Below are 27769 nucleotides of genomic sequence, written 5' to 3'. Positions count from 1 at the left end.
CGCTGCGCCGTAAATAGCGGAAGTGCGGGCCGTGTTGTGGTCATGTGATCTCTGCCGCCGACCCAGGCTGCTTTTTGCCCTCAAGCGGCCAACTTCTATGTGTTGTCGGCGCGGAAGAAGACGGCTGCTTTCCGTGTGAAAAGAGCGAAGCCGGAGTGTCGCGGAGGCCGCCATGGGCTGTTGTTACAGCGGCGAGGACGAGGCGGCAGAGCAGGTAGCATAGCCGCTAGCTGGCTAACTCACTAATATCGATCTTTAGTCACGTCTCTACTATCCTGTATCGGCCTCTATGACGTCACGCCGTACGCCTCATTCCTCTCGCCTTGGACGAGAGTCGCCTTTTCCTTCTGTGCGCGCTTTGTGGAAGTAGTTAGGAAGTAGTTAGCTGAGTAGTTAGCTGAGGCCTGGCTAGCTGCTACTTTGTGGAAGTAGTTAGCTGAGGCCCGGCTAGCTGCTACTTCCAAACAAGGAGCCGCCACAAGTTGCTTTGATGTTATTAACTAGCCGCTTCCTGCGATGACGTCATTGACGCCAAGCGTAGAGGAACTGTGTCTATTTACTAAGAGTCACAAGATAGCAGGTTCCCCTTTTTTTTTTTTGACGAGTCGCCTGACTTGTAAAACTTTTTAAAGAGACGCCAAGTTGTACGGTGGCCGACAGGACACGCCAGCTCCAAATATACAAATGACACCAAAACCTAAAACACTTATTAAAATCAGAACTGTGTCTAACATTCCCAATTCTTATGTAAGACGTGTGTTTTTCTTTTTTTTTTATGCATTCTAAATCGTAAATAAACACTAGCAAAAGTCAGCAAACATTGAAGCCAAAAGGAGTTGCTCTATTCCGAATGTAAAGTGTTTTTTTTAAAAAAAACAAAAAACATCCAAAAGCCTCTATCTACATGCTGTAAGTAATAATTATTCTCTATTTTATGCTGCAGCTGTTACATATCCTGTAATATTGTACATGGTCATTGTTATAAACATATAATATATCAGTATATATCATAAACTGTACATATGTAAATATTACGCATATATGTTATAATTTATATTACTATATTTAGTCTATTTTATACCTGCATTGTCCTTTCCATCATTTGTTACCGAGCTACTGTGTGGAACAATTTCCCTTGTGGATCATTAAACTTTGTCTAAGTCTAATAATGTAATGTAGTAACATTCATAATATGTAATATTTACATACTTTCATTAGGGATGCACCGATTAATCGGTAACCGAATATATTCGTCCGAATATGGCAAAAAAAGCCACATTCGGCCTTTGGTGGAATGAGTTAAAAATAAGGCCGAATAGTGGCGTGTGACGCAATTTTTTGAGGCGGTGACGTTGGGATATGTTGTGTACCTGTATAAGTGTATGAGGTTACAAGCACATATGTTGTGTACCTGTATAAGTGTATGAGGTTACAAGCACATATGTTGTGTACCTGTATAAGTGTATGAGGTTACAAGCACATATGTTGTGTACCTGTATAAGTGTATGAGGTTACAAGCACATATGTTGTGTACCTGTATAAGTGTATGAGGTTACAAGCACATATGTTGTGTACCTGTATAAGTGTATGAGGTTACAAGCACATATGTTGTGTACCTGTATAAGTGTATGAGGTTACAAGCACATATGTTGTGTACCTGTATAAGTGTATGAGGTTACAAGCACATATGTTGTGTACCTGTATAAGTGTATGAGGTTACAAGCACATATGTTGTGTACCTGTATAAGTGTATGAGGTTACAAGCACATATGTTGTGTACCTGTATAAGTGTATGAGGTTACAAGCACATATGTTGTGTACCTGTATAAGTGTATGAGGTTACAAGCACATATGTTGTGTACCTGTATAAGTGTATGAGGTTACAAGCACATATGTTGTGTACCTGTATAAGTGTATGAGGTTACAAGCACATATGTTGTGTACCTGTATAAGTGTATGAGGTTACAAGCACACACTTATTGAGATTTACTTGAGCCTTCTGTTTACATTATTAGCATATCTACTGTGGCTAAGCAGACTTTTGCCAATTTGTTGTGGGTTTATCCACTTTAATGCACTTTATTTTTTTTTGGAATGCATGTTTTGTTTGAAGGCCTAATATAAATGAAAAACTTTGTGCTTTTTTTGAAAAGCAAAGGCTACTGGAATATTAAAAAAATGTCAATATTCAATAAAAAATTACTTTATTTGAAAAACATTTCTAAATATTAATTCTAAGCTATTTATGCAATACAAACCAAATTGTGAAAAACTGCATTCATTATTCGGTATTGGGCCTTCGGCCAAGCATTTAAGTTTTATTCGGCTTCGGCCACAAATTTTCATTTCGGTGCATCCCTAATTTTCATCATATTTAGTATTATATACACACTAAGTATATAGGTAATGTAGTGAAATTCATAATAACATGTAATATTTACACATTTTCATCATCTTAAGTAGTATATACACGCTGTAAGTATACATGTAATGTAGTAACATTCATTATAACATGTAATATTTACATATTTTCATAATTTTAAGTAGTGAAGTGAATTATATTTATATAGCGCTTTTCTCTAGTGACTCAAAGCGCTTTACATAGTGAAACCCAATATCTAAGTTACATTTAAACCAGTGTGGGTGGCACTGGGAGCAGGTGTGTAAAGTGTCTTGCTCAAGGACACAACGGCAGTGACTAGGATGGCGGAAGCGGGAATCGAACCTGCAACCCTCAAGTTGCTGGCACGGCCACTCTACCAACCGAGCTATACCGCCCCTATATAAATGTATATCTGTAATCTAGTAACATTCGTTATAACATGTAATATTTACATATTTTCATCATTTTAGGTAGTATATAAATGTTGTAAGTGTATATGTATTGTAGTAACATTCATAACATGTAATATTTACATATTTTCATCGTTTTAATTATTATATACACACTGTAAGTATATATGTATTATAGTAACATTCATAATAACATGTAATATTTTCATCTCTCTCTCTCTCTCTCTCTCTCTCTCTCACTCTCTCTCTCTCTCTCTCTCTCTCTATATATATAAATATAAATAATGTGTGTATATGTATATTAGTTATTTAAGTCTTTTTCGGAAGGACCGTAGTCAGACCAGTGTGGTCTGTAATAATAATAATAATAATGGATTAGATTTATGTCGCGCTTTTCTATTGTTAGATACTCAAAGCGCTCACAAAGAAGTGAGAACCCATCATTATTACAACCCTCAGGTTTCTGGCACGGCCGCTCTACCCACTACGCCATGCCGCCCCTGTACATGATGCGAGGCAAAAGCGCAAACACCAGACCACCTTAGCTCACCCTTTAGAGCACAGCTGTAACTTCCTGCCACTAAACCTGCAGAAAATAGTTCTTCTCAGGTTTCTCTCTTTACATTTTCACACTTTGCACTATTTTCTTAAACTTTATGAAGCATTTCTTACATATTCCTTCACTTTAAGTGCTCATTGTCAAGTGTTCAATGTGATTTGACTCTTTTGTTGACATTGTTTGAGTCTTTTCCATGGACTTTTTCAGTGTTATTTTAATGCTGGAGAGAAACGGAGTGTGTTCATTTCCTGTGGCAGACACCTCTGTGTGGCATTCCTCAGAGTATAGATAGATCCCTCTCTTCAGATGTAGGTTCAAAGTACATATTTAAATATCTTATTCACTCCATCAGTAATGTGTTTAAGTTTACACTTCAAAAGAAGACATGCCACCTTTAGGTCTATGGAAGACATATTTTTGCATTTACATGACTTGTTCATCATTCAAGGATCCTGAACGCAAGCCGCTGATCACGCACCCGAACCCGGTCAGCAAACCCCCAAATGGCACAGACTGGATCAGTCCCACCGTGCCCTCGGCCAGGACGGACGAACAGGCCCTGCTCACCTCCATCCTCACCAAGACGGCACAGTAAGACGGCGCTCCGTGCGGCCGGCGGGTGACCGAGCGCGCACCTCGCTTCAAATGTGCTTTGTTGCGCAGGAACATCATCGACGTGTCGGCGGCTGACTCAGTCATGATGGAGCAACATGAATACATGGACAAAGCTCGACAATACAGGTGTGTTGATGGTGCAGCCAGGCATCTTCACTCGGAAGTAGAGGATGTGTACTGGCCCCAAGTCCTACTAGTACATGGCTGTCAGACATGTTTTCAATGAGGGCCACACTGCAGTCATTAGAGGGCCGCTTGTCACAGTAAATAATTATTCATTTACCTATGAATATAAATATTTTACTTTTTTTTTTTTTTTACATAGAGTCAAAACAATCTGTGGATTTTAGGGACCGAATGTCCCTTTGGCACAGAGGACCCTATTGAATTTCTAAGGTTGTATTATTATTCTTTATTATACCGCCGCCTCTTTGAGCTGTAATTTGACGCCCTCAACATGCTTCAAAACTCACCACATTTGACACACATCAGGACTGGCAAAACTCAGAATTGCGCTCTAGCGCCCCCTAGGAAGAAAACACAGACAAAACTCATTACCAAACTCAAAATTCATTACATTGCAATGGCAGGTATAAATATGCATGAGAACACTCCTACGGACATCACACATGGGATGCTTTAGTAAGTAAGAATTGTTTTAGTTATATTGTAAAACTTACAAACTTTGCTTGGAGGGAAGAATGAAGAATCCGTGTGAGTAGAAACGCTATGAATGGCTAGAAGACTGAATGGTTTGACCAAAAGTCAAAAGAGAAGGGCAATGTAGCCACTGAAGCACCTGCAGTAAGTGAACTCATCCACAAGATGGCGCCATAGCACAAACTAACACTCCTATTCAGTGTGTTTGCTTGTTTTTTTTTTACTACTGTATTTCCTGGTATATAGTATGCACCTGCCTAGAATTACTGCCGGGTCAAACTCGTTTCGCAAAATAATTAGCGCACGCTTAGCATTACCGCCGGCTCAGGATTAACGCCGGGTCAAACTCGTTTCGCAAAATATTTTTATTAGCGCATGTCTAGAATTTCCGCCGGGTCAAACTCGTCACGTCACGAGTGACACTTCACCTGTCATCATTTTCAAAATGGAGGAGGCCGATTTCAATATTTTGAAATCGCATAAAGGAAAGAGCTATTCAGCAGGATTTAAGGTCCAAGCTATTGAATATGCTAAAAAGAACAGTAAGCAGCTATGTTTTATTAATATACCGTAGCTGCGTGTGTCAAATATGAGACATTAAATGACTCCCGCCTCCTGGTGGTAGAGGGCGCTAGTGATCCTTCTTGCGACTACTCGGCTGCAGAAGAAGTGACAACAAGCAGCAAGAGTGAGCAGCGATCCTTTATTTTTTCTTCTCGCTTGCAATTTTAACATGGAGGATTATATATCTAAAATAAAACAGTTTTCTAAATTGGACTTTCAATCAAAGCAGGAGGTAATAAAGGAAGATCTCCATCGAGACAGAGAGACTTTTAAAACTGAAGAAAAATAAGGCAGACTTCTATAAACAAGTTATCGATGCTTTTGATCAGAAGGAGCTGTGCATGGACTTCATTTACAAGTAAAGGTAAGACCATAATAAAGTTTTTTTTTATTAAATGTGCTTTTCATGATGGTATCCTTACATCACACTCAAATTTTTAAGCGCAGGCCTAAATTTACCGCATGCCTTTGGTAAGTGCCGGAGTGAGAAGAGGTTCTAAAATAATTAGCACATGCTTGCCTTTACCGCATGCCTTTGGTAAGTGCCGGAGTTTGAAGAGGTTTTAAATTAATTAGCGCCCCGGCGGCAGTTTAACGAAATACGGTATTTACTTCTGTTGTCAGCAAAGAAAAATCTATAATTTAGGGATTTTTGGGATGAATTGTGAAGGAAGAAAGGACTGAGGACATCAAGTTATGTGTTTAGGTGTCCTCAAGCAAGTGTTGCCATCATGAAACACTTCAAAATGCAAACGTCTGAAAAATCGCTTCATGACCGTGTGAAAATGTCTCAGCGATATTTAGGAGGATTTTCTAAAGATGGTTGTTTCTTTTACTAGTTTCTTGTTGCCATATTTATGTTTTGCACATTTCTCAGGGTAATGGAAACCCAGCTTCTGTCCGTCTCACTCGGTGTGACCAACCCTGTTTCTGCATTACGTCCTTTTATAGTCAAGAGACCAAACACACGTTTTCTTTCCTTTTCCTTCCAGTACAAAACTTGTTGCATTTAGCAGCAGCAGTCTTCAAAAGAAAGCCCTGGTTCTCCCCTCCTTCACCAGCCAGCCCCACCAAGTGCTGGCCAGTGACCTGGTGCCATACTCGGACGTGCAACAGGTGACATCACACATTCTTACATTTCTTTGTGGGACGTCCCACACTAGCACCTTTTTCACTACAAGTTCAGGAAACTAAAAGTTCCCATAGAAGTGTGTGGTTTGTATTTCCACCACATTCCACAGTTCAGGTAGTTGATACAAATGAGGTTGAAGAAGTAGACTGAGTGCTTTACTATATTTCATCTACACTGATAGCATGTCAATAAACAGACAACATTAGCTCATGTTTATTTTACTACAGTGTAAGTTGATGTAATACAATCAATAATAAATAAACTGACATGATTTAAGAACAACTTTTACAGGATTTTACATGAAAAATCAGGCTTTTGTCCGCAGTGTCAGGAAGTCAGTAAATGAGGAATTCATGAGTCAGGCAAGTCCTTGTGGTCCATTTCATCTGTAAATAACAATATATCAATAATAAATGCCAGTCTTTATCTGTAAATAACAATATATCAATAATAAATGTCAGTGTTTATCTGTAAATAACAATATATCAATATTAAATGCCAGTCTTTATCTGTAAATAACAATATATCAATAATAAATGTCAGTGTTTATCTCAGTAACAATATATCAATAATAAATGTCAGTGTTTATCTGCAAATAACAATATATCAATAATGTCAGTGTTTATCTGTCAATAACAATATATCAATAATAAATGTATATCTGTAAATAACAATATATCAATAATAGTCAGTGTTTATCTGCAAATATATCAATAATGTCAGTGTTTATCTGTTAACAATATATCAACAATAAATGTCAGTGTTTATCTGTAAATAACAATATATAAATAATACATGTCAGTGTTAATCTTTAAATAACTATATTAAAAATGTCAGTGTTTATCTGTATATAACAATATATGATCAATAAATATCTGTGTTTTTCTGTAAATAAAAATATATAAATAATAAATATCAGTGTTTATCTGTTAATAATAATATATAAATAATAAATGTCAGTGTTTATCTGTTAATAATATACAAATAATAAATGGCAGTGTTTATCTGTAAATAACAATATATAAATAATACATGTCAGTGTTAATCTTTAAATAACTATATTAAAAATGTCAGTGTTTATCTGTATATAACAATATATGATCAATAAATATCTGTGTTTATCTGTAAATAAAAATATATAAATAATAAATATCAGTGTTTATCTGTTAATATATAAATAATAAATGTCAGTGTTTATCTGTTAATAATATACAAATAATAAATGTCAGTGTTTATCTATAAATTACAATTTATCAATAAATGTCAGTGTTTATCTGTAAATAAGAATATATCAATAATACATTTCAGTGTTTATCTGCAAATAACAATATATCAATGTCAGTGTTTATCTGTTAATAACAATATATCAACAATAAATGTCAGTGTTTATCTGTAAATAACTATATATAACTAATACATGTCAGTGTTTTTTTGTAAATAACAATACATAAACAATAAATGTCAGTGTTATCTGTAAATAACAATATATAAATAATACATGTCTGTGTTAATCTGTAAATAACAATACATCAAAAATGGCAGTGTTTATCTGTAAATAACAATATATCAATAATAAATGTTAGTGTTTTCTGTAAATAAGAATATATGAATAATACATGTCAGTGTTTATCTGTAAATAATAATATATAAATAATAAATGTCAGTATGTATCTGTAAATAACAATATATCAATAATAAATGCCAGTGTTTCTGTAAATAACATATCAATAATAAATGTCTGTGTTTGTATATAAATAACAATATATCAATACTACATGTCAGTGTTTATCTGCAAAAAACAATATATCAAAAATAAATGTCAGTGTTTATCTGTAAATAAGAATATAAAAAATGACTTGTGACAAATAACTCCAACAATGTGGTGTCACTGCCTACTTTTACAGCATGTAACTAAGTAAATATTGAAAATTTGATGTACTTTACCTTCCTTCCACTTGTCCTTCATTTCACATTTCTCTTCAAACTACGAGATCGGAGACCCAGCAGTTTTCAACTCGCCAAGCGCGTCAAAGTCCGGCTGAGTACTTTATAAACTTCCGCTAATAACGTATTTTACAACCAAATTCTAGGAGGAAAATGTATTTTCTGTATATTAGCCACACCGCGGATATATATACACGTTGTGAAATTAGTTATTATACACAGAAATATTCTGCAAATGTTTATTTACATACCTTAGTTGTTTCCAAAGGGTGTCTGTAACACGGCAGTAAAACAGCTGATCAAACAAAACAGAAGTCATGGTCATGGACCCACTGGCTGTGCAAGCTAGCTCTCCAATCAGCTAAACAGACTCAATAACTCCACGGTGACATTTTGGTGAATTTACTGATGAATTTGTGAAAGGGAAAAAATACAAAAAGAATGTCTTTGTAAGTTAATAATACCAACACAGACACTTGTAAACGTGTTAGCATATTAGCTAAAGCTAACGACGCGAGCTTGACTGCATTACGATAACAAGTACAACTATGAATGAAAACATTTCTACAGACATCACACATAGTAAGTGAAAATAGTTTTAGTTATATAGTAAAACTTGCAAACGTTCCTTGGAGGAATGAATGAAGAATCTATAATGGTGGAAACTCTTGACGACTAGAAGACAGAACAGCACTTATACTTCCTGTTTAAAGCTCAGTCTAATGTCAGGTTCAAACATCTTTTAAACAGACAACAAGCAAGGAATCAGACAGAGTTAAATTTTACTCATGAGGAGAGACGTATTGGGCTGTACACTCACAGTTCCAACTTACGCTCTAAGGCACAGCCCACGTGCTCCTCTATTTATTCGGGAGGTCCCTGGTTACATCACTGAGGCTGCTTCTGAAGGAAGGGGGATAATTTCAGCACACCTAGTTAGACACCCGTGATATCGCCCTGTCTCTGCTTTGTCTGCGTCAAGGTACTCGATGTTCGACCCTTGGCAGTCAGCAGGCCCAAACACTGATAGAAGATGAAGATTGCAAGTTGTCCCTTTGCACAGATAGAAAAGTACAACTTCTGCACAATTGATAGTAACTATGGCAACGGCCTTTAAGCATAAGAGTTGTGTGATAACTTACACTTAATTATTCTAACATCTAAGCAGAAGGGCGATGAGGCACCTTCAGTGGGTGAACTCATCCAAAAGATGGCATCACAGCACAAACAATAACACATTTTCTGTGTATTTGCTTGTTGTTTTGCATTATGGCCGTCAGCAGAGAAAAATCCCTAAATTAGCCACGCCGTTTTATAAACCAAAGGTGGGGGGAAAAGTAGCGCTTTGTAGTCTGGAATTTACGGTAGTTTGGAAAGAGTCCACCCGCTTCCCGCAGCTTCGTGTATGTATAAGATGAAGTTTGTAAAGAACAATAAACAGAAAACTGCATATACCGTATTTCCTTGAATTGCTGCCGGGGCGCTAATTAATTTAAAACCTCTTCTCACTTCGGCACTTACCAAAGGCATGCGGTAAATTTAGGCCCGCGCTTATAAATTTGAGTTTTGTGTAAGGATACTATCATGAAAAACACATTTAATAAAATAAACGTTATTATGGTCTTACCTTTACTTATAAATGAAGTCCATGCGCAGCTCCTTCTGATCAAAAGCATCGATAACTTGTTTATAGAAGTCTTCCTTATCTTTCTTCAGTTTTAAAAGTCTTTATGTCTTGATGGAGATCTTCCTTTATTACCTCCTGCTTCGATTGAAAGTCCAGTTTAGAAAACTGTTTTATTTTAGATATGTAATCCTCCATGTTAAAAGTGCAAGCGAGAGGAAAAAATAAATGATCGCTGCTCACTCTTGCTGCTTGTTGTCACTTCTTCTGCAGCTGAGTAGTCGCAAGAAGGATCACTAGCGCCCTCTACCACCAGGAGGCGGGAGTCATTTAGTGACTCATATTTGACACACGCAGCTACGGTATATTAATAAAACATAGCTGCTTACTGTTCTTTTTAGCATATTCAATAGCTTGGACCTTCAATCCTACTGAATAGCTCTTAATCTTCTTCACTTTATGCGATTTCAAATGATTGAAATCAGCTCCCCTCCATTTTGAAAATGATGACAGGTGAAGTGTCACTCGTGACGTGACTTGTTTGACCCGGTGGAAATTTTAGGCATATGCTAATTATTTTGCGAAACGAGTTTGACCTGTCAGTAATTCTAGGCAGGCGCATACTATATACCCGGCGGCAATTCAAGGAAATACGGTAGTTGAAATAAACAAGTTGTACTGTAATGGCGGCTGAAACTTAGGAACGCCCCCCCAACTGTGTTCAACCAATCAGCGGTCGACAGCACAGCCCCGCCCCCTTGAAGGTTCCTGGAACCTTCCAAAAGTCCCACCTCGCTACCTAAAAGGGGACTAAAAATAGTTCCTGAGGAACTAAATCTCCACGGATCAATATCTGTATCAGCCAGTACTCCAATGTTGATATCCTATTGAAAGTCTAAAGTTGTATCAGCACAGACTTATTTCTATTTGTTGTAGAAATGTTAGGCAGGAAGGAATGTGAAGACGACGTCTAAAGAGACTTTTTCTTTGCAGGTGTCCAAGATAGCAGCGTATGCTTACAGTGCAATCTCTCAAATCAAAGTGGACGCTAAAGAAGAACTGGTGGTCCAGTTTGCTATTCCTTGATTGTTCTTCTTCCGTCTTTCTCTCCTCTCATCTTCTGCTTGGAGGTTCTTCTTCCATATTCAACACCCAACCATCCATTACCACACACGCGATTCCCACAATGTAGGGTTTCACTCTGGCCACCTAACCATTTAATTCAAAATCCCGGGGTTACGATTCCAGTCAGGATCGGTTCTTGATTCAACACCATTCTCGCAATATAGGTCGTGAATCTTTGGCCACCTTAAGATTTGATCGGATTCCTGGAATGACAATTCCGTTCAAAACAAGTCTCGAATCAAAGCGATTCCCGCAATGTAGGAGTGTGAATCTTTAAGCACCTAACCATTTAATTCCGATTCCTGGCGTGACAATTATATTCAGGATCAATTCTCCATTCAAACCGATTCCCACAATGTAGGGTTTGACTCTGGCCACCTAACCATTTAATTCAAAATCCCGGGGTTACGATTCCAGTCAGGATCGGTTCTTGATTCAACACCATTCTCCATTCAAACCATTCTCGCAATATAGGTCGTGAATCTTTGGCCACCTTATGATTCGATCGGACTCCTGGAATGACAATTCCGTTCAAAACAAGTCTCGATTCAAACCGATTCCCGCAATGTAGGGGTGTGAATCTTTAAGCAACTAACGATTTCATTCCGATTCCTGGCGTGACAATTATATTCAGGATCGATTCTCCATTTAAACCGATTCCCACAATGTAGGAGTGTGAATCTTTGAGCACCTAATGATTCGATCGAATTCCTAGAATGACAGTTCGATTCAAAACGAGTCTCGATTCAAACCGATTCTTGGGGTTTGAATCGTTGGGCAACTAACGATTTAAATTCCGATTCCTTGGGTTACTATTCGATTTCGAATCGATTTCTGCAATGTAGGAGTGTGAATCTTTAAGCACCTAACGATTTAATTCCAATTGTTGGGGTGACAATTATATTCAGGATCGACTCTTGAATCAAACCAATTCCCACAATGTAGGGGTGTGACTCTTTGGGCACTTAACGATTTAATTCCGATTCCTGGAGTGATTCGGGATCGATTCTCAATCAAACCGAATCTTGCAATTTAAGGTTGTGAATCTTTGAGTACCCAATGATTCGATCGAATTCCTGGAATGACAATTCGATCCAAAACAAGTCTCGATTCAAACCGATTCTTGGGGTGTGAATCTTTGGGCACCTAACGATTTAATTCCGATTCATGGTGTGACGATTCAATTCTCCAATCAAACAGATTCTTACAAAGTAAGGTTGTGAATATTTGAGCACCTAACAATCCGATCGGATTCCTGGAGTGACAATTATATTCAGGATCAATTCTCAATTTAAACCGATTCCCACAATGTAGGGGTGTGAATCTTTGAGCACCTAATGATTCGATCGAATTCCTAGAATGACCGTTCGATTCAAAACAAGTCTCGATTCAAACCGATTCTTGGGGTTTGAATCGTTGGGCAACTAACGATTTAAATTCCGATTCCTTGGGTTACTATTCGATTTCGAACCGATTCCTGCAATGTAGGAGTGTGAATCTTTTAAGCACCTAACGATTTAATTCCAATTGTTAGGGTGACAATTATATTCAGGATCGACTCTTGAATCAACCAATTCCCACAATGTAGGGGTGTGACTCTTTGGGCACTTAACGATTTAATTCCGATTCCTGGAGTGATTCGGGATCGATTCTCAATCAAACCGAATCTTGCAATTTAAGGTTGTGAATCTTTGAGTACCCAATGATTCGATCGAATTCCTGGAATGACAATTCGATCCAAAACAAGTCTCGATTCAAACCGATTCTTGGGGTGTGAATCTTTGGGCACCTAACGATTTAATTCCGATTCCTGGTGTGACGATTCAATTCTCCAATCAAACAGATTCTTACAAAGTAAGGTTGTGAATATTTGAGCACCTAACAATCCGATCGGATTCCTGGCGTGACAATTATATTCAGGATCAATTCTCAATTTAAACCGATTCCCACAATGTAGGGGTGTGAATCTTTGAGCACCTAATGATTCGATCGAATTCCTAGAATGACAGTTCGATTCAAAACGAGTCTCGATTCAAACCGATTCTTGGGGTTTGAATCGTTGGGCAACTAACGATTTAAATTCCGATTCCTTGGGTTACTATTCGATTTCAAATCGATTCCTGCAATGTAGGAGTGTGAATCTTTAAGCACCTAACGATTTAATTCCAATTGTTGGGGTGACAATTATATTCAGGATCGACTCTTGAATCAAACCAATTCCCACAATGTAGAGGTCGATTTAATTCCGATTTCTGGAGTGACGCTTTGATTCAGGATCGATTCTCAATCAAACCGAATCTTGCAATTTAAGGTTGTGAATCTTTGAGTACCCAATGATTCGATCGAATTCCTGGAATGACAATTCGATCCAAAACAAGTCTCGATTTAATTCCGATTCCTGGTGTGACGATTCAATTCTCCAATCAAACAGATTCTTACAATGTAAGGTTGTGAATATTTGAGCACCTAACAATCCGATCGGATTCCTGGAGTAAAAATTCAATTCAAAACAAGTCTCGATTCAAACAGATTCTTGCAATGTAAGCGTGTGAAGTTTTAAGCACCTAAATATTTAATTCCCATTCCTCGGGTGACTATTCAATTCAAGATCGATTCTCCAATTAAACCGATTCTTGCAATGTAAGTTTGTGAATCTTTGAGCACCTAATGATTCGATCGAATTCCTGGAATCACAATTCGATTCAAAACAAGTCTCGATTCAAACCGATTCTTGGGGTGTGAATCTTTGGGCACCTAACGATTTAATTCCGATTCCTAGTGTGACGATTCAATTCTCCAATCAAACAGAATCTTACAAAGTAAGGTTGTAAATATTTGAGCACCTAACAATCCGATCGGATTCCTGGAGTGAAAATTCGATTCAAAACAAGTCTCGATTCAAACATATTCTTGCAATGTAAGCGTGTGAAGTTTTAAGCACCCAACCATTTAGTTCCCATTCCTCGGTTGACTATTCAATTCAAGATCGATTCTCCAATCAAACCGATTCTTGCAATGTAAGTTTGTGAATCTTTGAGCACCTAATGATTCGATCGAATTCCTGGAATGACAATTCGATTCAAAACAAGTCTCGATTCAAACCGATTCTTGGGGTGTGAATCTTTGGGCACCTAATGATTCGATCGGATTCCTGGAATCAAAATTCCATTCAAAATCGATTCTCGATTCAAGACAAGTCTTGATTCAAACTATTTCTTGCAATGTAGGGGTGTGAATCTTTGGCAACCTCAAGATTCGATCTGATTCCTGGGGTAAGGATTCAGAATCGATTCTCGATTCCAACTGATTCTCGCAACGTCGGGTGTGAATCTTTGGGCACCTAATGATTGAATCTGATTTTCATTCCTGGGGTGGTGATTCCATTCACGATCCATTTTCGATTCAACACGAATTCCAATTAAATCGATTCCAGCAATGCAGGGCTGTGAATCATTAAGCACCTAACGATTCAGTTCTGATTTCTGGAGTGACGATTCGATTTAAGATTAATTCAAAAAGATTCTCAATTCAAACCGATTAGTCGGCTGAAGATTCTATTCAAAATTGATTCCCCAATTGAACACGATTCTCGATTCAAAGCGATTCTTGCAATGTAGGAGTGTGAGTCTTTGGGCACATCTTTTTAAAAAAGAAAACATTTTTAACTGTTTTATAAATTGATTCAGAATCGAGATGAATACAAATTGCAATCGGGAAGTGAATCGAGTATTTTGTGCAGCCATAATTCACAAGACCTCACTTATGGAAGCCATCTTTTGTTTTGGGTGACTGCTTTTTGCAATCCAGCTGTTGAATCTGGGATTATTTTTCAAAGTAAAATGACTTAAATGCGGACAAAAAAGCAAGTACTTTCATTGTCGACCACTTCATCCTCCTGCGTTCTCAAGATTGTCATCCATTACCTCACACGACGTTTCAGAGAAGACCTCGGGTATTTTTCTGACTTCCTGAAGCAGAAGACGTGGGGAGAAGGTGTTTTTGTAGAGGGCTAAATACTAGCATCCATGTGGCGGTGGGAATGTAAGCATCGTAGCAGAGCGCGTGGAACTGATCACATGACCTTTTTCAGACCGTCTACTTTGTGTTTTTGAAGCTGGGTGTTGTTCTCCAGAGGAGAGCCAAGCAGACTGTTTGCACTGACTTGCTCTCCACCTCTAAAAGGGATCCTGGGATTGATTTTACACACATTTCAGCTTTCTGTAAATCCTCTAAGTTCTTGCCATGTTTCCCTTTTCGCTCTTGCAGAAGTGTAAAACTACCTGAAATATATTTGGAATATTTTAGGCTGGTAGAAATTTAATCCATTATTATTATTATTATTACAAAAAAAACCCACAGATTTTCTTTTTTTCTCTGTTTAGTTAATTCATTAAAAATGTTCAACAACTTCTATGTTTGATGTTTACATTTTTTTTTTTTCTTCCAACAAAAAACCTTTTGGATCCTTAACCCTCAGTTACCTTTTTGTCCTTTCAGTAAATATTCCCTTATTTTTATCCCTCCATTACACAGGATTGTTCCTAGTCCACGTTCACAAGTGACAGTTATTCCACAAACACCACATAAAAGTCCTTCATTTTTCAAAGAAAAAAAACACATTTTGGTTATTTTTCTTTTTGCTCAAATCATCCATCTTCTACTGCTTGTCCCTTTTGGGAACTTAATTTAAACATGTAATGTTTTTGTGTTATTTTAACACAGCATTGTGCAAATGTTTTCCACTGAAAAAAGAAAGCATTTAAAAAACAATACAATACAAATATCTGTTTTTAACCTTTTTTAAGGATCCCCTCAAGTTTTCAGTCATAAAAATGTTTAAAAGTCCGTTTTTTTGGTACAAAAATCATGTTTGATGACATCAAAGCGTTGTATTTATATCTATCGCAAAAATTTACATATTTGTTGACATTTTTGTCAAAACCCTGTTTTTTGTGGCAAACACAACAAATGCAACCTTTTTACCCACAAAAAATGTCAAAGTGTAATATTTCATGTGAAGTAATTGGAGTATTAATAAATAGGTTCATTCATAAAAATGTAGGTTTGGGAGCAATTTTTTTGGGGGTGGGGGGGTTTGTTTACAAAAACCATAAAACGTTCTGTTCAGATCTATCTTTTTTTAAAGTCTTATGCCATTTGTTTAAAAAAAAAAAAGTTTTTTATAGCTGAAATTTTTGGGAAGGAAAATATATATTTGGTGTTTTAAAGTGTAATATTTGATGTGAAATATTAGGTAAATAATTCACAAAAACATTTATTAATTGATGGTCCACGTCAACGTTTACAAGTGACAGTTATTCCACAAAAGTCCATCATTTTTCAAAGAAAAAAAACACATTTTGTGTATTTTATTTTTTGCTCAAATAATATTAACTTAAACATGTAATGTTTTAGTGTCATTTTAACACAGCATTGTGCAAATGTTTCCCACTGAAAAAAGAAAGCATTTAAAAAACAATACAATACAAATATTTTTAACCTTTTTTTTAGGGATCCCCTCAAGTTTTTAGTCATAAAACATTTTAAAAGTTTTTTTTTTTGGTACAAAAATCATGTTTGATGACATCAAAGCGTTGTATTTAAATCTATCGCAACAATTTACATATTTGTTGACCTTTTTGTCAAAACCCTGTTTTTTGTGGCAAACACAACTATTGCAACCTTTTTACCCACAAAAAATGTCAAAGTGTAATATTTCATGTGAAGTAATTGGAGTATTAAATAGGTTAATTTATAAAAATGTAGGTTTTGGAGCAATTTTATTTATTTGGTTTGTTTACAAAAAACAAAATGTTCTGTTCAGATCTATCTCTTTTTAAGTTTCATGCCATTTGTTGAGAAAAAGAAAAATTTATAGCTGAAAATTTTTGGAGGGTAAATGTATATTTTGTGTTCTAAAGTGTAATATTTGATGTGAAATAATTAGGTAAATAATTCACAAAAACTTTATTTCCTGGTCCACGTCAACGTTCAAAAGTGACAGTTATTCCACAAAAGTCCATCATTTTTCAAAGAAAAAAACACATTTTGGGTATTTTATTTTTTGCTCAAATAACTTAAACATGTAATGTTTTTGTGTTATTTTAACAGCATTGTGCAAATGTTTTCCACTGAAAAAAGAAAGCATTTAAAAAACAATACAATACAAATATCTGTTGTCCAGGGTGTACCCTGCCTTCCGCCCGATTGTAGCTGAGATAGGCGCCAGCGCCCCCCGTGACTCCGAAAGGGAATAAGCGGTAGAAAATGGATGGATGGAGTTTTTAACCTTTTTTAGGGATCCCCTCAAGTTTTCAGTCATAAAAATGTTTAAAAGTCAATTTTTTTTGGTACAAAAATCATGTTTGATGACATCAAAGCGTTGTATTTAAATCTATCGCAACAATTTACATATTTGTTGACCTTTTTGTCAAAACTCAGTTTTTTGTGGCAAACATAACAAATGCAACCTTTTTACCCACAAAAAATGTCAAAGTGTAATATTTCATGTGAAGTAATTGGAGTATTAATAAATAGGTTCATTCATAAAAATGTAGGTTTTGGAGCAATTTTATTTTTTGGGTTTGTTTACAAAAACTATAAAACGTTCTGTTCAGATCTATCTCTTTTTTTAAAGTCTTATGCCATTTGTTTAAAAAAAAAAAAAGTTTTTTATAGCTGAAATTTTTGGGAAGGAAAATATATATTTGGTGTTTTAAAGTGTAATATTTGATGTGAAATATTAGGTAAATAATTCACAAAAACATTGATTATTAATTGATGGTCCACGTCAACGTTTACAAGTGAGTTATTCCACAAAAGTCCGTCATTTTTCAAAGAAAAAAACACATTTTGGGTATTTTATTTTTTGCTCAAATAATATCTACTTAAGCATGTAATGTTTTTGTGTTATTTTAACACAGCATTGTGCAAATGTTTCCCACTGAAAAAAGAAAGCATTGAAAAAACAATACAATACAAATATTTTTAACCTTTTTTTTAGGGATCCCCTCAAGTTTTCCGTCATAAAACATTTTAAAAGTTTTTTTTTTTGGGTACAAAAATCATGTTTGATGACATCAAAGCGTTGTATTTATATCTATCGCAACAATTTACATATTTGTTGACATTTTTGTCAAAACCCTGATTTTTGTGGCAAACACAACAAATGCAACATTTTACCCACAAAAAATGTCAAAGTGTAATATTTCATGTGAAGTAATTGGAGTATTAAATAGGTTCATTCATAAAAATGTAGGTTTTGGAGCAATTTTATTTTTTTGGTTTGTTTACAAAAAACATAAAACGTTCTGTTTGGATCTAACTCTTTTTGTAAAGTTTTATGCCATTTGTTGAAAAAAAAAAAAAAATTATAGCTGAAAATTTTTGGAGGGAAAATGTATATTTTGTGTTCTAAAGTGTAATATTTTATGTGAAAAAATTAGGTAAATAATTCACAAAAACTTTATTTCCTGGTCCACGTCAACGTTCAAAAGTGACAAGTTATTCCACAAAAGTCCATAATTTTTCAAAGAAAAAAAATAATTTTGGGTTTTTTATTTTTTGCTCAAATATTAACTTAAACATGTAATGTTTTTGTGTTATTTTAACACACCGTTGTCAAATGTTTTCCACAAAAAAAATAAAGCATTTAAAAAAACAATACAATAAAAAAATGTTTTTAACCTTTTATTTAGGCTCCCCTCAAGTTTTTAGTCCTAATTTTTTTTTTTTTTTACAAAAATCATGTTTGACATCAAAGCGTTCTATTTTTAAATATATCGCGACAAAAAACTATCGTGACAATATATATATTTGTTGACATTTTTGTCAAAACCCTGTTTTTTATGGCAAACACAGCACATGCAACATTTTACCCACAAAAAAATGTCAAAGTGTAATATTTCATGTGAAATAATTGGAGTATTAAATAGGTTAATAATTCATTCAAAAACATTTGTTATGGAGCAATTACAGTTTAAAAAAACCTCACAAAATTTATAAAAGTGTTAAAACTAAGTCATACATTACTTTATTTTATTTGTATTCGTTTACAAAAAACATGTTTGACCACAATAAAATATTCCGTTCAGATCTATCTTTTTTTAAGTTGTAGTTTTTTTTTTTTTTAAAGAGCAAAGTTTCTTATAGCTGAACATTTTTGGAGGGAAAAATTATATTTTGTGTTTTCAAAGTGTAATATTTAATTCACAAAAACTTGGATTATTTTTTGAACAATGAGTTAAAAAAATATATATATACAGTACATATGTATATATATATATATATATAAATATATATATAATTTTCCAGGGGCTGTTAAAAAAATGAGCTGTGTTCTGCACTTTAAAAACGTTAGGAGTTACGGTCAATATATGTCGTATAACATAATGATATATGTGCGCAGATGTTAAATATATGTAAATAATGTCAATATATGTATCTGATCATGTCAATATATGTATATAATATCAATATACAGTATGTATATAATAGTATCAATATATGTATATAATGTATTTGCGCTGCTGTTAAGTATATGTATATAATGTCAATATATGTATATAATGTATGTGTGGTACTGTTAAATATATGTATATAATAATATCAATATATGTATATGATAATGTCAATATACTGTATGTATAAAATATAAATGTATGTATATGGTAATGTCAATACATGCATATAATATCAATATATGTAAATAATAATGTATGTGCACTGCTGTTAAATATGTATATAGTGTCAATATATGTATACAATAATATCAATATGTATATAATGCCAATATATGTATACAATAATATCAATGTGTATATAATGTCAATACATGAATATGATCTCAATATATGCATAAAAAATGTCAATATATGTATATAATATCAATATATGTATATAACAAAATAAATATATGTATATAATGATATCAATGTGTATATAATGTCAATATACGCATATAATAATGTCAATGTGTATATAATGTCAATATATGCATATAATAATGTCAATGTGTATATAATGTCAATATATGTATATGATATCAATACATGCATAATGTGAAAACATGTATATAATGTAAATATATGAATATAATATTCAATATATGTATATAATAGTATCAATATATGTATAAAATAATGTATGTGTGCTACAGTGCTGGTGTTAAATATATGTATTAATGTCAATATATGTATATAATATCAAAATATGTATATAATAATGTATGTGCACTGCTGTTAAATATGTATATAGTGTCAATATATGTATACAATAATATCAATATGTATTAATGCCAATACATGTATATAATGATATCAATGTGTAAATATTGTCAATTCATGTATATGATATCAATATATGCATAACATAATGTCAATATATGTATATAACAATATAAATATATGTATGTAATGATATCAATGTGTATATAATGTCAATTCATGTATATGATACCAATATATGCATAAAATAATGTCAATATACAGTATGTATATAACAATATAAATCTACGTATATAATGATATCAATGTGTATATAATGTCAATTCATGTATATGATATCAATATATGCATAAAATAATGTCAATATATAGTATGTATATAACAATATAAATCTACGTATATAATGATATCAATGTGTATATAATGTCAATTCATGTATATGATATCAATATATGCATAAAATAATGTCAACATACAGTATGTATATAACAATATAAATATATGTATATAATGATATCAATGTGTATATAATGTCAATATATGTATATAACAATATCAATACATGTATATAATAATACCAATATGTATATGTCAATATATGTATATAATGATATCAATGTGTATATAATGTCAATATATGTATATGATATAAATATATGCATATAATGTGAAAACATGCATGTACTAATGTCAATATATGTATATAATATTCAATATATGTATATAATATTATCAATTGTGTATATAATAATTTATGTGCGCTGGTGTTAAATATATGAATATAATGTCAATATATATATATGATATCAATTTATGTATATGGTAATGTCAATATATGTATACAATGTCAATATATGTATATAATATCAATATATGTATATAAAGATGTATGTGCACTGCTGTTAAATATGTATATAGTGTCAATATATGTATATAATGATATCAATATGTATATAATGTCAATACATGTATATGATATAATATCAATATATGCATAAAATGTCAATATATGTATGTAACAATATAAATATACGTATATAATGATATCAATGTGTATATAATGTCAATATATGTATTTGATATCAATATATGCATAAAATAGTGTCAATATATGTATATAATAATATTAATATGTATATAAAGCCAATATATGTATATGATATCAATGTGTATATAATGTCAATACATGTATATGATATCCATATGTACATCAAATAATGTCAATATATGTATATAACAATATAAATATATGTATATACTGATATCAATGTGTATATGATATCAATACATGCATAAAATAGTGTCAATATATGTATATAATAATATCAATACATGTATATGATCATGTCAATATATGTATATAATAATGTATGTGCACTGCTGTTAAATGTGTATATAGTGTCAATATATGTATACAATAATATGTATTTAATGCCAATCAATGTATATAATGTCAATACATCAATATATGCATAAAATAATGTCAATATATATATATATATATATATATATATAATGATATCAATATCTATATAATGTCAATGTATTGACATTACACTACTCAGTGGCCTAGTGGTTAGAGTGCCCGCCCTGAGATGGGTAGGTTGTGAGTTCAAACCCCGGCTGGGTCATACCAAAGACTATAAAAATGGGAGCTGTTACCTCCCTGCTTGGTACTCAGCATCAAGGCTTGGAATTGGGGGTTAAATCAACATAAAATGATTCCCGGGCGTGGCCACTGCTGCTGCTCACTGCTCCCCTCACCTCCCAGGGGGTGGAACATGGGATGGGTCAAATGCAGAGGACACATTTCACCACACCTAGTGTGTGTGTGACAATCATTGCTACTTTAACTTTAACTTTATATGTATATAATATTCAATATATGTAAATAATAATACCTATATATGTGTATATTATGTGATATGTGTGCTCTGACCTTCAGTGAAGTGTATTTCTGGTGCTGTGCTGCCAAATGTGTGCCAAGGTTCTCTCCTGAGGGGTCACAGCACTGAAATCCATGGTCTTTAATGCAGGCAGAGACAAAATCACGTGAGTCCTAAACAGGACCAAAGAAAACTTAAGCATTGGCCTTCATTTAAAGTCCTTGCTGGCGTGTGACAGCAAAGTGCAAACAGCAGCCGTGGACAAGGTGTGGTTGTTGAAGAGAGATGGAAGACATGGTGACATGACCTTGGTCTGCAAGGATCACAACTACCTGTAGGCCTTGTGGGATTCTATGATGTTGCCGTGGAGTGTGATGGTGTGCAGGAGGGAAAGAACTCCCAGCTTGTCCACACCTGACAGGGTGAAGATGCGGTTGCCATGGAGATACAACACTTGCAGTTCAGGCAGCTCGCACAGAACCTGGAGACACAAATCATAGCACAGCCGCTAACTCACCAGATGCCTGAAACTAAATAGTACTGCTCTAATAATCATAGTACTTGGTCTAATAATCATAGTACTTGGTCTAATAATCATAGTACTTGGTCTAATAATCATAGTACTGCTCTAATAATCATAGTACTGGGTCTAATAATCAGTACTGCTCTAATAATCATAGTACTTGGTCTAATAATCATAGTTCTGGTCTAATAATCATAGTACTGCTCTAATAATCATAGTACTTTGTCTAATAATCATAGTACTGGTCTAATAATCATAGTACTTGGTCTAATAATCATAGAACTGCTCTAATAATCATAGTACTGGTCTAATAATCATAGTACTTGGTCTAATAATCATAATACTGGTCTAATAATCATAGTACTTGTCTAATAATCATAGTACTGCTCTAATAATCATAGTACTGGTCTAATAATCATAGTACTGGTCTAATAATCATAATACTTGGTCTAATAATCATAGTACTGCTTTAATAATCATAGTACTTGGTCTACTAATCATAGTACTTGTCTAATAATCATAGTACTGGTCTAATAATCATAATACTTGGTCTAATAATCATAGTAATGGTCTAATAATCATAGTACTGGTCTAATAATCATAGAACTGCTCTAATAATCATAGGACTGCTCTAATAATCATAGTACTTGGTCTAATAATCATAATACTGGTCTAGAAGCATTTAAGTCTCACCTTAAAACTCATTTGTATACTCTAGCCTTTAAATAGACTCCCTTTTTAGACCAGTTGATCTGCCGTTTCTTTTCTTTTTCTTCTATGTCCCACTCTCCCTTGTGGAGGGGGTCCGGTCCGATCCGGTGGCCATGTACTGCTTGCCTGTGTATCGGCTGGGGACATCTCTGCGCTGCTGATCCGCCTCCGCTTGGGATGGTTTCCTGCTGGCTCCGCTATGAACGGGACTCTCGCTGCTGTGTTGGATCCGCTTTGGACTGGACTCTCGCGACTGTGTTGAATCCATTATGGATTGAACTTTCACAGTATCATGTTGGACCCGCTCGACATCCATTGCTTTCCTCCTCTCCAAGGTTCTCATAGTCATCATTGTCACCGACGTCCCACTGGGTGTGAGTTTTCCTTGCCCTTATGTGGGCCTACCGAGGATGTCGTAGTGGTTTGTGCAGCCCTTTGAGACACTAGTGATTTAGGGCTATATAAGTAAACATTGATTGATTGATTGATTGATAATAATCATAGTACTTGTCTAATAATCATAGTACTGGTCTAATAATCATAATACTTGGTCTAATAATCATAGTACTGCTTTAATAATCATAGTACTTGGTATAATAATCATAGTACTGCTTTAATAATCATGCAACTTAGAGCATCTTTTGCCACTGAGGGCCACAGACTGACAAATCCAAAGATGCTGGGCCATTTTGTCTGGTTTCACTTTCAAAACCACGACAATATCAAGATTGTTTTCAAGGAACGAGAAAATGCAATTTCAGCAGAAATGTCATGTATTTAGAATAAAAATAGAATAGAAAGTACTTTATTGATCCTTGGGGGAAATTCAGCACCACAGTTCTCTCACAATAGACAATAAACACTTAGCTATTTTTTTTACATGTGAATAATATAAATACAGTCTATTATACATCATTATTCACATGTGAATAACATAAATACAGTCTATTATACAGCATTATTCACATGTGAATAACATAGACACTTAGGCCTATACCTGCTCAATTAGCTATAAAAGATAGCATGCTTGCGTTAGCATGTTTAAAAGTTAACTGTGACATACGTCAAGTACCTAAAAATATCACTTTGAGATTTGTACCTGGATATTTTTTGTTTATAATATCTGCATTGACTAACAAAATGTGCTAGAAACATAAAAAAGCTGGCATATTAATGTTAGCATGCTAACAGTTAGCACGCAGGCCAGACAGTGTCCAGTAAAAAAGAATTTGGGCAAAATGAGCTAAAAAAGCTACAATGTTAACAATATTATGTTTGAATGCTAACAATAGCATGCTTACTGTTAGCACAAGTGAACTACTAAAATATGACACTTACTGTAAGTGTATACTATGGCAATGTTAGCATGTGAAAATGCTAACTGTAACATGTGTTAAGTAACACAATATATTTTTTGAAGTGTGTACCAGATTTTTTTTTTTAATTAATTTAATTGCTTGATTGCCAAAATACAAAAAAAGAGCAAAAATTGGAAAAAAAAGAAGAGGAAAATATGAACATTTTAAACTAATATAGAATTTTTTTATTATTATTAAAAAATCACCTTCCCATACTTGACTTTTCAGTATGTGGAAAAATGTGGACACCCCTGAACCAAAATATCAAAAGTATCGACATTTTCATTTGAATATCGGTTTTAGAACATAAAGATCTGGTATCGATATTTTAGTATCACCTCATTTTTTTTGCTCGTTTTCTAACGTTTTACTATTATTTCCCAAATAAGAGTACAATTAGAATAATATTATTGCATAACCTAGTAGTCCAAATTCTGCCTGTACAAAAATATTAATGTTCAGTTACATACTTAACAGTGTTTACATTTGAAGGTTTTTCAAATAAACTCATAGATGAATATTTGTTTTATTTTTCATTAACTAACTCAACGTTCTTTATATGTTAAGTATATTTTATTTCTATTTTGAGAGCGTCCAATATTTTAGATCCAAACTGTTTCCCCCAAGGGCCGCCTACTAAAAAGTCAGGTCCAGTATGGAGGGGCCCATTTGATATATTTTTTTTAAGATGCTAAAAAAAAACAAAAAACGGATATTTTATATAAAACTTTGTGTTATAGGTGACTAAGTATATTATTTTTAGTTTAGGATTTTACTTTTGTTTTTTTTAGATATTTGAAAATATTTAACATTTTCACAGACACGTTGGGTATATTTGCACACAGTATCAGCCCGAATTTTTCTTGGTATCGTATCGTAAAGAAAGTGAGTGGTATCGCACATCACTGAACTGACCTTTGTATTGTCATTCTTTCAGAGTTTCTACTGCTATTTGTGTCTATTTGCTGTCACCTGACATGAGTTGCTATGGCAACAGACGGACCAATTAGGTCAGCAGGAGTTGACGTCCCAGGTCTGAGCAGAAAGCAGGAAGTAGTCTCTGCTGCAGGAACTCACCGGGTGGATGTGTGTGATGTGGTTGAAGGAGAGGTCCACCCAGGCCAGTCGCCATGGTTCAGCCAGGAAGTGTCCCACGGTCTGGTGGAGCTGGTCCAGGTCTGTAATGTTGTTGTTGTTCAGGCGCAGAGAGACGCTTTGGAACTTCCCTGATGGAGTCCTCTTTAAAGGCCGCAGACCGCGGCTGGGTTCTTCTGACCGAGCATCTGAAACATCCAAGTGACCAGGAAATGTCCATTTAGGTCCAAATCGCGATTCTTATTCATCCCCATTTAAAAAGTTCAAAGATCAATTAAAAAATTAAAATAAAATATATATGTACGTGTGTGTGTGTACATATATACATATATATATACATATATATATATTATACTGTATATACATGTGTGTATGTATATTATATATATATATGTATATTATATATTTATATAAATGTGTATACACATGGATATATATTATATATTTATATATGTATGTATGTATATGTGTATGTATATACATATATGTATATATGTATGTTTATGTATGTATGTGTATATATATATGTATGTCTACGCATGTATATGTGTATATATGTATACACACTGTATATATACACGTATGTATGTATGTATATGTGTATATATACATATATGTATGTCTATATGTATGTGTATATATGTACAGTATGTCTATGCGTGTATATATACATAAATGTATATATGTGTGTTTACGTATATATGTGTATATATGTCTACGCATGTATATGTGTATATATGTACGTATGTATGTATATATATGTATATATGTGTATGTATACATGTATGTCTATATATGTGTATGTCTATGCATGTATATGTGTATATATGTATATATATATACGTATGTATGAATATATATGTATATATACATATGTATACATGTATGTCTATATATATGTGTACATATGTATGTCAATCAATCAATCAATGAATCAATCAATGTTTACTTATATAGCCCAATGCATGTATATATGTATATATTTATATATTTATGTATGTATATATATACACGTATGTATGTATATATGTGTATACATGTGTATATATGTATTTATATATGTTTATGTGTATATATAAGTATATGTACACATATATACATAGATATATGTGTATATAATATATATACACATGTATATATAAAAACACATATATATACACACACACAGACACATACACACATATATATATAAATATATATATTTCTTAAACCCGTTACATATATATATTGATATATATTTTTGAGCTACAAAAAGTTAGCATGCTAACGTTAGCTCGCTAAAATTAGCGTGCTAACTTTTTTGAGCTACTTTTGCTACCGTTTACACCGGAGTCATATAACTTGGTATGTGACATTTTTTCACTGTTAGCATGCAAAGGATAGCATGGATAGGTAGCAAACGTAGCTCCAAAAGTTAGCACGCTAATGTTAGCAAGCTAACGTTAGCATGCTAATAGTTAGCCTAGCACAAATCGAATCAGAGTAAAACAAATAAGAATCGATATTTTCCAGCACAGCAACATGGTCAAACAATCCGAACTAGGAATGAGAAAAGAGAGAAAAGTAATTTCGAGGTAAATTCCAACTTTTACCTGCAAAGTTGCTGATGGCTTTGAAGGACAAATCCACCGGAGCGCCACACCTTTCCATGCCCGACTCACCTGTCTTATTTAACAAAAACTTACATTTCATTAACTTTAATAACATCATGTACATTTACAAGCATATTTGTCACAGTTGTCATGTACTTACGCGCACACAACACACCTTTACCTGCGCACAAGTCAACATAGGGTTTCCATGGTAACGTGGTGGTACCTTGCCGCAGGTTTATAAAATACACGCCAATTGTTAAAAAAAAAACAAAGTTTACATAATTAGGATAGAATGACTGATGGTGATGACTAATATGTTCATGTTCTTATGTTTAATATTATTTCAGCAAAATTCCTCTCG

The 27769-nt window shown here is 33.9% G+C and overlaps 2 protein-coding genes across 4 annotated transcripts; one reads left to right on the top strand and one right to left on the bottom strand.

Annotated features, from left to right (window-relative positions):
* lamtor1 (late endosomal/lysosomal adaptor, MAPK and MTOR activator 1) lies at positions 1–15427 on the top strand. The gene is made up of 5 exons (XM_061919278.1): positions 1–214; positions 3801–3943; positions 4016–4093; positions 6184–6307; positions 10885–15427. Exons 1-5 carry the CDS (start codon positions 173–175, stop codon positions 10975–10977), a joined length of 480 nt encoding a protein of 159 aa, XP_061775262.1. The 5' UTR covers positions 1–172; the 3' UTR covers positions 10978–15427.
* On the bottom strand, positions 3805–27755 carry lrrc51 (leucine rich repeat containing 51). Of its 3 annotated transcripts, none has more exons than XM_061919277.1 (6): positions 27566–27755; positions 27406–27478; positions 25796–26001; positions 22459–22607; positions 22180–22299; positions 3805–4494 (listed from the first exon to the last, which is right to left on the bottom strand). In XM_061919277.1, exons 1-5 carry the CDS (start codon positions 27602–27604, stop codon positions 22182–22184), a joined length of 585 nt encoding a protein of 194 aa, XP_061775261.1. In that variant the 5' UTR covers positions 27605–27755; the 3' UTR covers positions 3805–4494; positions 22180–22181. The 3 variants fall into 3 exon arrangements, with proteins under 3 accessions (XP_061775261.1, XP_061775260.1, XP_061775259.1); XM_061919276.1 differs by lacking the exon at positions 3805–4494 and adding an exon at positions 6596–6709; XM_061919275.1 differs by lacking the exon at positions 3805–4494 and adding an exon at positions 9043–9320.
* Positions 27756–27769: the final 14 nt, after the last annotated feature.

The sequence above is a fragment of the Nerophis ophidion genome, linkage group LG13 (assembly GCF_033978795.1).
Source record: "Nerophis ophidion isolate RoL-2023_Sa linkage group LG13, RoL_Noph_v1.0, whole genome shotgun sequence".
Taxonomy (NCBI): Eukaryota; Metazoa; Chordata; class Actinopteri; order Syngnathiformes; family Syngnathidae; genus Nerophis; species Nerophis ophidion.
The sequence above is the reverse complement of the archived record's forward strand: the minus strand, read 5'-3'. Positions and strand labels throughout refer to the sequence as shown.

Bases quoted from the DNA above. Each gene is read 5' to 3' on its own strand.
- lrrc51 (XM_061919277.1), bottom strand. From the start codon at position 27,604: ATGTTGACTTGTGCGCAGGTAAAGGTGTGTTGTGTGCGC. The intron at 27,479-27,565 runs GTAAGTACATGA...TTGTTAAATAAG, and splicing joins TAAAGGTGTGTTGTGTGCGC to ACAGGTGAGTCGGGCATGGA. The intron at 22,608-25,795 runs GTGAGTTCCTGC...TTGTGTCTCCAG, and splicing joins ACATCACACACATCCACCCG to GTTCTGTGCGAGCTGCCTGA.
- lamtor1 (XM_061919278.1), top strand. From the start codon at position 173: ATGGGCTGTTGTTACAGCGGCGAGGACGAGGCGGCAGAGCAG. The intron at 3,944-4,015 runs GTAAGACGGCGC...TTTGTTGCGCAG, and splicing joins ATCCTCACCAAGACGGCACA to GAACATCATCGACGTGTCGG. The intron at 6,308-10,884 runs GTGACATCACAC...TTTTCTTTGCAG, and splicing joins CATACTCGGACGTGCAACAG to GTGTCCAAGATAGCAGCGTA.